Raw genomic sequence first — 12,462 nt, forward strand, 5'->3', positions numbered from 1 at the left:
ACTCTATCTACCTCTACTAATCATACTACTAACCTCATATTACGAGGCCCCATGATACTACATTGGTATTCGAGCTGTGGCATGCTCGTACATCCCCTAGACATACACCCAGCTGGTTGGCTGCGCATACTACTGTTTCCCGTCTATGCATACAACTGATTGTACCCCCTGTCGAGCTGGCTGCGTGTCACTAGCGTAAATCTCCTACAATGCTCAAATCCCTTTTAGGGCATTGAAAATCATCCCTACGTGGTGCTACACCACATTAGCTCACACCACTAGTCTCATGCAAATCACGCTGAAAATTGCACTCATTCAGTGCATGTTCCACTGCAAAATTGAGCTAACCAGAGGACAAATCAATGCAATTGATTTTACAAGGCTTCTTTCCTCATCAAGTACAAAAGGTACATGTGCCCAATTTTATCAATGTTCACCTTCCATGGTTAATTTCACAGTTTTCCCCAAATCTTCATGTTCTTTCTAATCAACTGATAATTAGAGATTAATAGATCTAACCACTATAATTAATGATGCTAAACTAGAATTAAGGTCTTGCTATAACTTTCTATCACCTTAGATTTATATACCCTTTGATTTCATGCTTCAATTTAATCCTCCAAATTAGGGTACATTTTCTTGTTAAGGGGAGAGTTGCATTGCTTAATCTTTGCATTAATCAAGTGTCATTAAGAATTAATCTTTGTTGTAAAGCATCAGACATTGCTTGGGAGAGTCTCCTAAGTAAGACCTTGCATCATCCTTTCTCTTGAAATTGGATACTACCATTGAAATTCATTTGAATTGGTACGACCTCATGGATACATCTTCGCACTTGCTTGTTAAGAAGTTTAATGGCCATGATTTTCACATATGGCAAGTAAATATGAAGCTCCTATTGATGAAGGAAGGAGTTTGGGGAATTCTCAATGGCTCCATTCCCAAACCAACTACTAGGGATTTTGAAATAAGCTGGCAAAACAAGGATGACAAAGCTCTTGGCTTGATTGCACTAGGCTTGGAAGATGAATATATACACTACATTGGGAATGGGAATTCATCTCAAATAGCTTGGAATATGCACAATAAATCTTTTTGTGCTCAAAGCATCAATAACAAGATACGCCTTAAGGTTGAATTCTTTAGCCTTCAAATGACTATGGAAGAACCACTTGCCTCACACATCAACAAGATGAAAAACTTAATGACACAAGTTGAAGCCATCAAGGAGGAAGTTAAAGATGGTGATGCCATCACCATTCTACTCAAATCCATGCTCCATGAGTACAACAACATTATGCCTACTATCAAGTACATGAAGGATCCCACTTTGGAAGGAATTGAGAGTGTTCTCTTAGCAGAAGAGAAGAAATTGAAGGGACGGTTCAACAATGGAGTCTTGGATCAAGCATATCTCACTCAAAAGAAGAACGTCAAACCTCCTAAATGTACTCATTGTTGTGGATTGGCCATGTCATGAAGAATTTCTACCATAAGGATAAACCAAATCTCCAATGCTGCACAACATGTGGAAAGCTAGGACATCTTGTAGAAAAATGCTATAATAACAAGGGTGAAGCTAGCATTGCTAGCACCTCTACACATGAAGCAAACATTGCAAGTACTACACAACCATGCAACCATGAAAACATTTATTATGCTGATAAAAAGGCATCTTGGGATTTTTAAAGCCATGTAATGCTCTCCATTCCCACATGTAAATCACCTCTGACCACCTATGACATAGGTTATGTGATATGTCTATGCCCAGATTGTCTCTCACTGTTATGTGCACATTATAAGAACTGATCAAATCAAGTGTAGAACATATACATTGACATCCATAAATCCTCCATGTTGCATATAAATATCATCCAAGGTCACCATGTATCAATTACATGCCAAAAATTAGCTCTTTGTTTTGGTCGAGAACTTGCAAACAAAACACCGGCACTAATCCGCTTCCAATTCATTCAATATGCATCCAAATCTTAGGCCCAATTAGCATTCATTGGCTTCATATCAAGTTTTTATAGCTATTTATAAGATCAATTTTTATCAATTTTGACCAAGTGAGTGATTAATTTCATGATTAATCTCCTCTATTTTGCTAATCTCAATTAACGGACCTGTTAATCCTTCTTAATCCTTTTTTTTGCATCAATGCCTTCAGATGAGTGCTTGTGGGTTCTATCCAAAGGTACACACATATGTGGGGGTCAATCTCTAAGCTTCTTGTATACAAGATATACCTCCATTTGAGTTTGTTTCAATTTTTATGCTCCCATGTGGATTTCTATGCTGATTTTCAGCTTGATTGTAATTGCTTTAATCACTCCAATGCTGGTTGGTTGGCTATGGCAAGTGATTGGGATGAGATAGAGAAGTCTAAGCTTTACTCTAATCACATCAATGCATAGAATGAACCTCCAATGACTCCAATTTCATGCATACATTCTCTGTTCTTATGTAGCTCTCAAACCAGAATTTTGACCTCTTCTATAATGCATAGATTTGCTCCAAATCTCAGATATTGCAAGTTCTGAAGTTTCTCTTACTCCACATCCAATTGCTAATGCATCCCTGGTGTCAAATACATCACATACATCTCTTGCTTCTATTCTTTAATGGAAAGCTCAAATTGTCTTCTCTTGCATGGGGCAACCAAGTCTTGGCTCTAATCTTGTTTAAATCACTTCCAATCCACTCAAGAAGGATAGTACCACTCACCAATGGACCTTAGATTTCAGATCTGCTTGAGTTGGTGTGCTCCACAGCTTTCAATGGAAAGCTCCAAAAACCAGATTTTTCCCTCTTCTTCACTCACTCACAAAACCCTAATAGAGAGCACCAGGCTCTTTCGGATTTTCTTTTGATTTTAGTATCCTTGGTGGCCATCTTTCAAATGTGCAGTGGGCAACACTTTATCCTTGTTCCAAGTATCTTTGGTAACTACCTTTCGATTGTGTGATCCAAGTGTATGGTTATGGTTAGGCAACTACCTGGATTTCGATTTGATCCGGGAGGTTTTTTCTTCATTTGGCTTTTGTATATAGCACCCTGTATATGCTTTTGTATGCACGACCACCTTTGATTTCGAGGACGAAACCAATATAGGAGGGGATGGTTTTGTAACGTGGTTGATACAACTAGATCATGCAAGCTAGCAGGGCATAGTTGCATGGGCTTAGGCATGGGCTAGTGGGAATGAGTCCTTAGCATAAGTGACTATATAAGTCATTTATGGCCTATTGTGTAGCTTTTTGACATAATATGCACTCTACCTTTTCTGGGGCTATTAGCTTTTTATATAAGCTTTCACGTGGCTTTCTTCATGCACTTTTATGGCTACTCTAAGCATTGAGGAGCAACCTATGTAGACTCCAACCATTAAGTCTAGCTGTGAAGATTGCAACCATTGGGTTCTACCCTATCCCTAGATCCTTTCCTTGCATCTTCAGTTCTTTTCTTTGGCCAAGCCATTGATTTTCCACTATTTCTTTTTTAAATTGAGAGAGATGTTTAAAATTTAGATGCCACTAGATTAGAATTGACCTAAGACCTCCTGGTAGAGAGGCATAGGCACAATTTTTATTTATTGTTTCAACTAACGTGAGGAATATGATTTTATCGGATCTTTTTTATTCAAAAAAAACTTGAAGTCAGAAGACTTATTCAAATTCTTGAGATAAGTTCGAAAAAGGACATTTTGTCAAAATGGGGGAAAGATGTCAATTTTGACATTTTTGTCAACGAAGGAGAGGAGGTACACTTTGCACTTGGAGCTTTGCATGGAAGTCAACGCAATGGTTGGTGGTGCTTTCCAATACATATATAATATTAAGCGTTATTTGTTACCGTGGCATAGTATAGTTATAGCTATATGATTTAATATCATGTGTGGTTTCTACGATTTGACATTTCAACGGGCTTCATGTTAATCTTAATATTAAACGTTAATCTTAATATGAAGTTTAGCAATATAAAAGGGGCTGCCTGTGGGTGGTGTGAGACTCAGTGCTGTAGATCTGGTAGCCATGATTGTGTACAAGCTGGCCTTGCTCCTCGTGATCGCCATAGATTGGGTCTCCTTAGCTGTGCAGTCCCAAGAGAATCCCCCATCAGCGCCTCTCAAGATTCTTGTCCCCCTCAAGCTTGGCTTCCAAGAGTTCGTCTCTTGGGAGGGCAAGCCTCCCAACAACCTCACATTCTCTGGCTTCTCAGTTGAAGTCTTTGAAAGATGCGTCAACAGACTGCCTTACAGCCTCCCTTATGAATTTGTTGGATTCGGCGACGGCGTAAACGACCCCAGTTACAATGCCATGGTGCAGAAGCTCATTGACAAGGTACTGAGGACTGCATTCTTGGCCATCTATGTTTCTTACTTGGTAAAGATCGTTTGATTTAAGCCTTCCTGCAGCTCCTAAATTGGCTTGATATATATTCCTCCGCAGGAAGTTGATGGGGTGGTGGCTGACATTACAATCACAGAAGACAGAATGAGGGTGGTGGATTTTACACAGCCTTACATACAATCCTCCTTGGTTATGGTAGTGCCTTTTAACTATGCAAGCTCCGGGCGGCTTTGGAATTTCCTCCAACCTTTCTCTCAAGAACTGTGGGCGAGCATTGGGGCAGTGTTTGTCTCCACGGGGTTGGTCATCTTCATCTTGGAACACAATAACGCACATTTCCAAACAGAAGGACTACACTGGAAAACTCGCCTTGCAAATGTCTTTTGGTTAGTACCCTGCCACTAATCCATCGCTTGGTATACATCTAGGCGCTAATCAATCGCTCTGTATACATCTAGGCACTAATCAATCGCTGCATGGATATTTTGGCTACGATTGCTTATAATAGAGTATGTGTCCATTGCAGTACCCATAGACTAATTATGCCTTGCTATTATTAGGATTGTTATTTGCAAATTCTATGGTTTTCACCCATCTAATGCTGCGTTACTGCTATGATCTAACCTTAAGTGCCTTCGTGTACTGATCATGAGCAGGTTTACGGCGATGACTCTCTTCTTTTCACAAAGTAAGCTTTATTAAGCCAATAATTAGCTGCTTTTGACAGGGTGACCATGCAAGTTAGAGCGCATTGATTTGATGTATAATGATGTGTAATTTGCAGAGGCCGAAATTTCGACAAGGCTAGGGCGAATATTGACGGTGTGTTGGCTGATGTTGGTACTCATATTAACGTCGAGCTACACAGCTAGCCTGGCGTCGCTACTCGCAGCTCAGAATCCGAGTCCGACCATACAGAACTTTGCGGATCTGCAGAAAAGCAATTTGCCAGTGGGATACCAAGACGGCTCCTTCACACAACGCTACTTGGAGCAGAGACTCTACATCAGGCCACCCAGGCTCGTGAAGCTGATCACCGAGCAAGATTACGACGCTGCCCTCCAATTGGGCCCTGCCGCTCTGCGCGAAGGTGGAGTTGCCGCCATACTTGACGAGTCCCCTTACATCCAAACCTTCCTCAACTCCAAATGCCAATACACTACCGTCGGCAGTGAAATCGCCTACTTTGGAGGCTTTGGCTTTGTGAGTGCAGCACACCTCTCCTGCCCAGTTTTTAGATTTGATCATTATTATAAATTCACATGTATTTGCATAACCATTCTTGCGGGAGATCCCATAACCCTTGCAGTGATCGAAGATAATGCCTCGGGAGAAATCCCTTGCAGACAAAGGCGAGAGAGAGAGAGAGAGAGAGAGAGAGAGAGAGAGAGAGGAGAGAGACGTCCCTGTGTGTTTTTGGGGAGGGGAATCCCGATTTTCGACCTACCTACAGTTAACCTGAATCCTGATAAAGAACTTGCAGGGAGACAGGGAGAGAGAGAGAGAGAGATTGAGAGATTTTCCACAGTTGAAGCCTATGCAGAAAACGTCCCCAAGGCCCCTACATACTCTCTTCATCTGATGCGAGACGATAAGAAAAAGGAGGCCATATCTGATGAGAGACGATAAGAAAAAGGAGGCCATGAGGTGTCCACTCTTGTCTTCTTTCTTAATTTTGGCCTCTTCTCACCAATAGCTACTTGTTGCCGGCCCATAACAATAGACGACTTTCCCACCGCCACAAACATTACACAAATTAGACGACTTTCCCACCGCCACAAACATTACACAAATTAGACGACTTTTCCTAAGTAGCGTGAGAGCATTCCCTAAGCTACCCCAAACAACCTCCCATCCTGGAAGGCCTGCTGGATCAAAACATTGGATGGCTAGTGTTCGCTTGCATTTCCACAGACCTTGAGAAATTAGAAAACTAGCAATTGCAAAAGAGATTTTGCCATAAAATGTGGAGTTTTATGAAGGACCTTGCATTTCTCATCTATATGAGATTTTGTCACAAAGTTGGGGGGAAGTGTTCACATGGATGTTTGTGAGTGCCCAACTTACACTTTGCATTTATGAGACTTTGTTGCAAAGGTAGGGGAGAGTGTCCATGCATGGATGCTTATTAAGATCCCTAGGTTAACTCTTACTGTGAACACATAAGGTGCTTCATTTCTCGGATTTGGGCTTTTGGGTTTCATATGGAGAAATTATTTCCATTGCTTACCAATGAGTCTTTTCATTACATAGCCTTCCATGATCTTGAATGGCTTGTAGTGATTAACAAGGAAAAAAATAGGGACTAATCTTCGTCAATTGGCTATTTTTTAGGGTTTTTCCACAAAAAACCATTCAGTATCTTAAAATATTCTCCCAATTTCTAGCCATTTTGAATGGTTTTAGAATATATTCACCCAGTTTTAGACATTTTAGGGCATTTTTTTAAAACATTCACCCCATTTTCTATAATTTTGGATTTATATAGGAGGAATAAGCACCAACCCACCTGCACTTGTATATTCATGGAGGCATCTTATTTTTTACCATGGTGATTAACCATTATATGAAAGTCATTATGTTATTAAAAATAAAAAAATAGTGTTTTTGTAATTTTTTACATGAGTGTTTCTTATACATACTCTAACATCAAATGGGTTTTTGTTTATATGTAGGCATTTCAAAAAAACTCCTCCTTAACAGATGATATATCACTAACCATTATCTCTTTAGAGCAGAATGGTGAGCTTCAAAACATCAAGGATAGTTGGCTCGGTTCTGGAAAATGCATCACAAGTAGTACAGGAACTTACATTCCCCTTGAAAATTTTGGAGGCCTCTTCATTATCATAGCTGTGTTGTATAGTGTATGTGTTTTCTTGAGAATTTTGGGGTGGAGTTTGGAGGCCTTTAGTCGAAAGAAAGAGCAAGTAAGCCCAATCGAAGAGCTACATCCATCACAAGATACTCCAGAAAGAGTAAGTGAGCCCAATTGAAGAGCCTTGTCCACCACAAACCACTGCAAGCAGCAAGAGCTCCAGTTGGAGGCCCCAATAGCCACTTGTAAAGGATGAACTCACATGATATACATAGCATAGTGCATGTGTACATGCAAAATGCATAGCGTAAAGTTCACTTAATGAGATAAAGGCACACTTGAAGGTGTAAAAATGAAAAAAGTGACATGGTCAAATTGACCTACGCATAATAGAGGAAAGAGTATCAGAAAAAGTGGTGATTTAAAAAAAAATCCTATGTTGAAGTGTTTGTATTGGGAAGGATGTAAGTGCATATAAGATAATATGTCATAAGTTTAAAGTATTAGTTAAGGGGTACCAATTATCTTTTGCCAAATCCTGTATGTTTGTGTCCATGCACATTGCCTATGTATAAGATCCAATTGCTTTGCATGTGCATGGTTTAAAAATGGGACCTCTATGTGCTTACATCATGATAATTTTCTTTTTCTTCTTTATGCCTATATTTCTACTTGTCATTTTTCTAATGTCATCTATTATAGCTACTTAAAATATGATATTTTAGTGCATAAAAACAAATAAGCTACATGTTACTATTTTTTTAAGATTTAATAAGTGCTAACCTCTATCTCTAATTTAAAATGGCATTAAAACACTACTACTCCTTTATTTTTTTAAATTTAGTAAGTGCTAAATCTCTATCTCTAATTTTAAACGGCATTAAAACACTACTCCTTCTTTTAAAAAAAATAGTAATTGCTAAACCTCTATCTCTAATTTAAAATGGCATTAAAATACAACTCCTTGTTTTACACATAAATTGTTAACACTCAAATATTCTTCCCTCTTATGAAAATAATAGCTACAATGATGAATGTCTTGGAAATAGAAGATTGAACATGTTAGATGTGCCTAATTATTTTGAAGTCTGAAGTAAATTTTAGTTGCATGGCTGGGATTCTTGTAGTACCGGCCTTCTTTGGTTGTTCAGAATTACCCTTAGCCCACTAAAATTTTGCTCTTATCCTTGGCTACTATAGCTTAATTCCTACTAGAACTCTCAAAAACATTCTTTGCAATAGTGAGCTAATAACCTCCTCTCATGGGTAAGAGGGGTTGCATTGCCTCTCAAAGAAAGGAGGAGGGAAGTATCAAACCACAAATAAGATTCAAGCAATGAAATGAATTAAGAGTGAGATTAATTATATCCTTTTTAGGAATGGCTGCATCAATGTTTAGAAGTTGCTCTCTCGAGTCTTGTAATTTTGTTAAATGTTCATTCATGGATCCCTTTTCTTGCATATTTTGATTGTCAAGTTGCCTTCTGAGATAGGCAATCCTTGCATCATTTTTAGCCTGATATATAACTTCTAGAGTGTTCCAAGTAAGCATGGATGTTCTGTAAGAGCAAATGTGTAGAACAATAAACCTTTTAACTCACAAGATAATTATTACCAAAGCTTGAGTGTATCATTTAAATCCTATCGTCTTTAGTCATAGTAATTTAAGCAACCTATTATTGGATTTGTTGCCCCCCTAACCCGTTTGAGAAGTAGCTGAAGAAATTGCACCAAGGAAGGCGACATCACACCGACCACTGAAATGCTCCCAGTGGACTTTTGTAACTAGGAAATTTATGAACATAAAACTCCATAGGGAATAATTGATCCATTCAATTTATCCTATTTGAAAAAAATACCCAACAAATCATTTACAGAGTTGTTTGCCATACCTGACCTATTGGTGAATTTTAGAAGGAAAGATGCAAAACAAAAGCTATCCGAGGGATGATTAAAGATAAAGAATTGATGGATTGGAGATGAAGAATTTCCAATTGGATAGTGGGATGAATCTTCAATTGAACTTCTGTAAAAATCAGCATGATTGGACTCTTAGATTAACATTAGAGAATTGTGATTGGATGATTGGACTCAAGTGGTTGGATTATTGGAGAATTGTGATTGGAGGATTGGACTCAACTAGTTGGATTATTGGAGAATCTCTAATTAGATGATTAGAGATAACCGATCGAACGATTTGGCGATGACCAATTGGACAATTGAAAAAGTACAATTGGGCAATTGGACAACAATTAAGGAAGCCACAATTAGTAAAAGATAACGATTGAACTATTGGCAATTACTCGAACTGACAATTGCTCAATTAGGTGAATTGATAGTTGTTTGAAATCTTAGAGAATTGCAAACGATTGTGGATTTTATTTGCCACGTGTTGCATTGTGGTGAAGTGGTGGTAACTGTCGGAGCTATTTTGATGGAGGATAATTGATAGAGGAACTACAACGATAGATTTGAACCTTCTAATGCTGCATCATATGTACAATTGAGCCACCTGATGCTACCTGCTATCAAATTAAGCCACCTAATGCTGCACTACATGCACGATTATAGTAGTCAACTCTAGAGCATGTTTTGTAGTTGGACTATAGGTATGACTATAGTAGCTGCCTAATCTCCACACTACAAAAAAGAACTGAAATCTATATGAGAGAAACAAGCTATGGACAACTTATAAATTTGTGTAGCTTGTTTTTATGGACCAATTGAAACAAGCTATTGAAAGCTTAAACATACGGTATGGAAGCTTGCACATAGTATAGAGAAAATAAAAAATCAAGCTATGAAAAAGCTTTACACTAATACCACTATTAGATCTTGTAGAATGGAGAGCCACACTCACACAAACACAATGCTTACACAAGGGTGTAGAGTGTGAGACAGAATGACAAGACATATAAAATCTCTCTCTACAATTATAAAGAGAAAGTAATGTTAAGACTAAGAGATAGCTTCAAGGGACCACTCACCTCTACTCACCTCAACATGTCGTGGGGATATTTTTGATGGCCAAGCTCATAAGTCTTGAGGTCTCCAAGCTCGTAATCCTTAAGGCTAAGAGATATCTTGAAGGGAACCACTCACCTCTACTCAACTCGACATGTTGTGGGGATCATTCCGATGGCCAAGCTTGTAAGTAACCCTTGAGATCTCCAAGCTCAACACCACCCGGGAAGCTTACCATTTGCCTTCTCCTGTGAGCGTTGTCACACTATCATGTTGCACTATTGGGCACTGCTAACTCCTCTCACCTCAAATAATTAGCAAAAGAGGGAAAGCTCAATTGCATAATGGGAGAGTGTCCTTGGATTATTGGAGAAATTACCTTATATACATGGCCATAAGTGTTCACACACACAAACCGTGGCTAGGCATGCACCCAAAGCTTCTATTTAGCCTATTGCTTATACATTGCTTCATCTAATAATACATTGATGCATTACAAAACTAGGGGGCACATCATAGCTTACTACCACATGCTCTTAGAGTAGGAAACACCATTAATTATCCATTAGACCTTTATAATGCTGGTCCAAGTTTGAGATTTGGATACCATCACTTCATGGCTAGTTTATACATGAGTTTAGTGTGTCTATCCTTGAAATTTTATGTAGATTACTCATGATTTGGCATATAATTGGGTGTTTCAAACCTTTTTTATCATAAAATGGGCTAACATCCGCCCCTTCCTGATATCGATCACATCCTCATTGAAGACTTTGTCGAGGGGTAGATGTATGCTTGATGTTGATAAGTAAATGTTGCATGCCTTTAATCCTCTAGAGGAATGAATAAGAAGCTAGTTAGTAAAGGAAAAGTTAATAGTAGATAGGATCATAAATTGAGATGGGGGCCACTATGTGTGATTGCTCTCTTTTTTAACTTTTGTTTTGTTTTAAAAATTACATGCAAGGTTATAATATTTATTGAGGTTAGCAGGGATTCTATGGCTGTTAGCAATAGAAAAATAGAGGTAGAGGTCCGGAGGAGCATTAACAAGCAAGCCCTATGAGCACACTTTTTTGGTTTAATTTGTCCCTTTATAGATTATTTGAGCATTTTGTAGTGACCTAAAGTGCTTTACTTCCCATGTGCCTTTTTATCTATTAAGAATAATTATGTTCTCTTTGACCATTGGTCAAGTTGTTATAAATTAAGTACAAAAGGGGTGAGTCCTTAAACTTTTGTTGGAGCTGTATAAATATTTGGAGAGGATTGAAAGGATTTAGTCGACTTGTGAGGTTGTGGAGCTATTTATTGTAAAGGGTAAGAGGCTATTTGGACTAATTATTGCTAATGTTGGCAAGATCAAACTTTAAGGAATTCCAAGGTGATGGGTCGTACCATGCCGAGATGTACCTTGAAGGTGCTACTCACTAAGCAACTGCTTCCTTTGATTATAGTAGACAAGGATAATTGGCCAGTTGAAGACTATTCTTATTTATGAATGAATAACAATAGGTGTGATTTTGAGAACCATGATGGTGAAACTTGTTTAAAATTATAAAAAAATGATTTGTAGGAATGAAACACTGTGGCGATGTGGTTGCACATTTGAGTGAGTTTTAGCCTTCGTTATTTTGCAACTGTTAGAAATCACGACCCATGATTGTTGAAGAATCATGATGATGAAGAGCTTATGTTTACACCAGATAATGATTAATATGAATTAAGAAAAAGGGGAAACATATGTTAGAGATGGTTCTAATGGAATTTAAGATAGCCAAGTTAGCGTGATATGTAGGGATAAGAATCACGGACGTGATTCACAGTGATAATATCTCATGTATATTGCAAGGAAATGACTTTAGTAGTTTAGAAATGATGAGAGAATGCTAAAATATTATGTAGTTAAACATTTAGATGAAGATTTGTATACTACAAGGAAATGACTTTAATCGTTCAGACATGATGAGAGAATGACAAAATATTGTGTACTTGAACATTTGGATGAAGATTTGTTAGCTTGATTTTAAAGAATCACAGGCACGATTCTTTAAAAAAATGGCCATGATGAGAATTGATGCGACACAATCAATGAATGTATAAATGTATATAAAGTGCATTTGAAAGCAATTGGCATGATGTGAATACATTTGGACACATGTTGGCAACCATTATTCTACAATGTGATTAACCAATCATGGCAACACTAGCATGATTTTTTATGGTATGGCAAAAATCATGGTAACGAAAAACTTTAAATCACTAGATGTGTTTCTTTTTTGTTAGTGTAGTAGGCTTTCATAAGTAATATGTGACCTCCGACAT

At 38.1% G+C, this 12,462-nt stretch overlaps 1 protein-coding gene across 2 annotated transcripts; it reads left to right on the top strand.

The window, feature by feature from the left end:
- Positions 1 to 4,034: 4,034 nt before the first annotated feature.
- Positions 4,035 to 7,586, top strand: LOC147612756 (glutamate receptor 3.3-like). 2 transcript variants are annotated; one of them, XM_086782855.1, is made up of 5 exons: positions 4,035 to 4,346; positions 4,455 to 4,741; positions 5,012 to 5,043; positions 5,140 to 5,558; positions 7,031 to 7,586. In XM_086782855.1, the coding sequence occupies exons 1-5, from the start codon at positions 4,038 to 4,040 to the stop codon at positions 7,349 to 7,351; spliced, it is 1,368 nt and encodes a 455-aa protein (XP_086638981.1). In that variant the 5' UTR covers positions 4,035 to 4,037; the 3' UTR covers positions 7,352 to 7,586. The 2 variants fall into 2 exon arrangements, with proteins under 2 accessions (XP_086638981.1, XP_086638980.1); XM_086782854.1 differs by lacking the exon at positions 7,031 to 7,586 and having other exon boundaries at positions 5,140 to 6,855.
- The last annotated feature ends 4,876 nt before the right edge of the window (positions 7,587 to 12,462 follow it).

This window comes from Cibotium barometz, chromosome 45, assembly GCF_041138505.1.
Source record: "Cibotium barometz isolate CiBa-2024 chromosome 45, ASM4113850v1, whole genome shotgun sequence".
NCBI classification, from domain to species: Eukaryota; Viridiplantae; Streptophyta; class Polypodiopsida; order Cyatheales; family Cibotiaceae; genus Cibotium; species Cibotium barometz.

Coding starts and splice junctions, on each gene's coding strand:
- LOC147612756 (XM_086782854.1), top strand. CDS start 4,038: ATGATTGTGTACAAGCTGGCCTTGCTCCTCGTGATCGCCATAGATTGG. Junction 4,347..4,454: donor TGCAGAAGCTCATTGACAAG/GTACTGAGGACT, acceptor ATTCCTCCGCAG/GAAGTTGATGGGGTGGTGGC. Junction 5,044..5,139: donor GACTCTCTTCTTTTCACAAA/GTAAGCTTTATT, acceptor TGTAATTTGCAG/AGGCCGAAATTTCGACAAGG.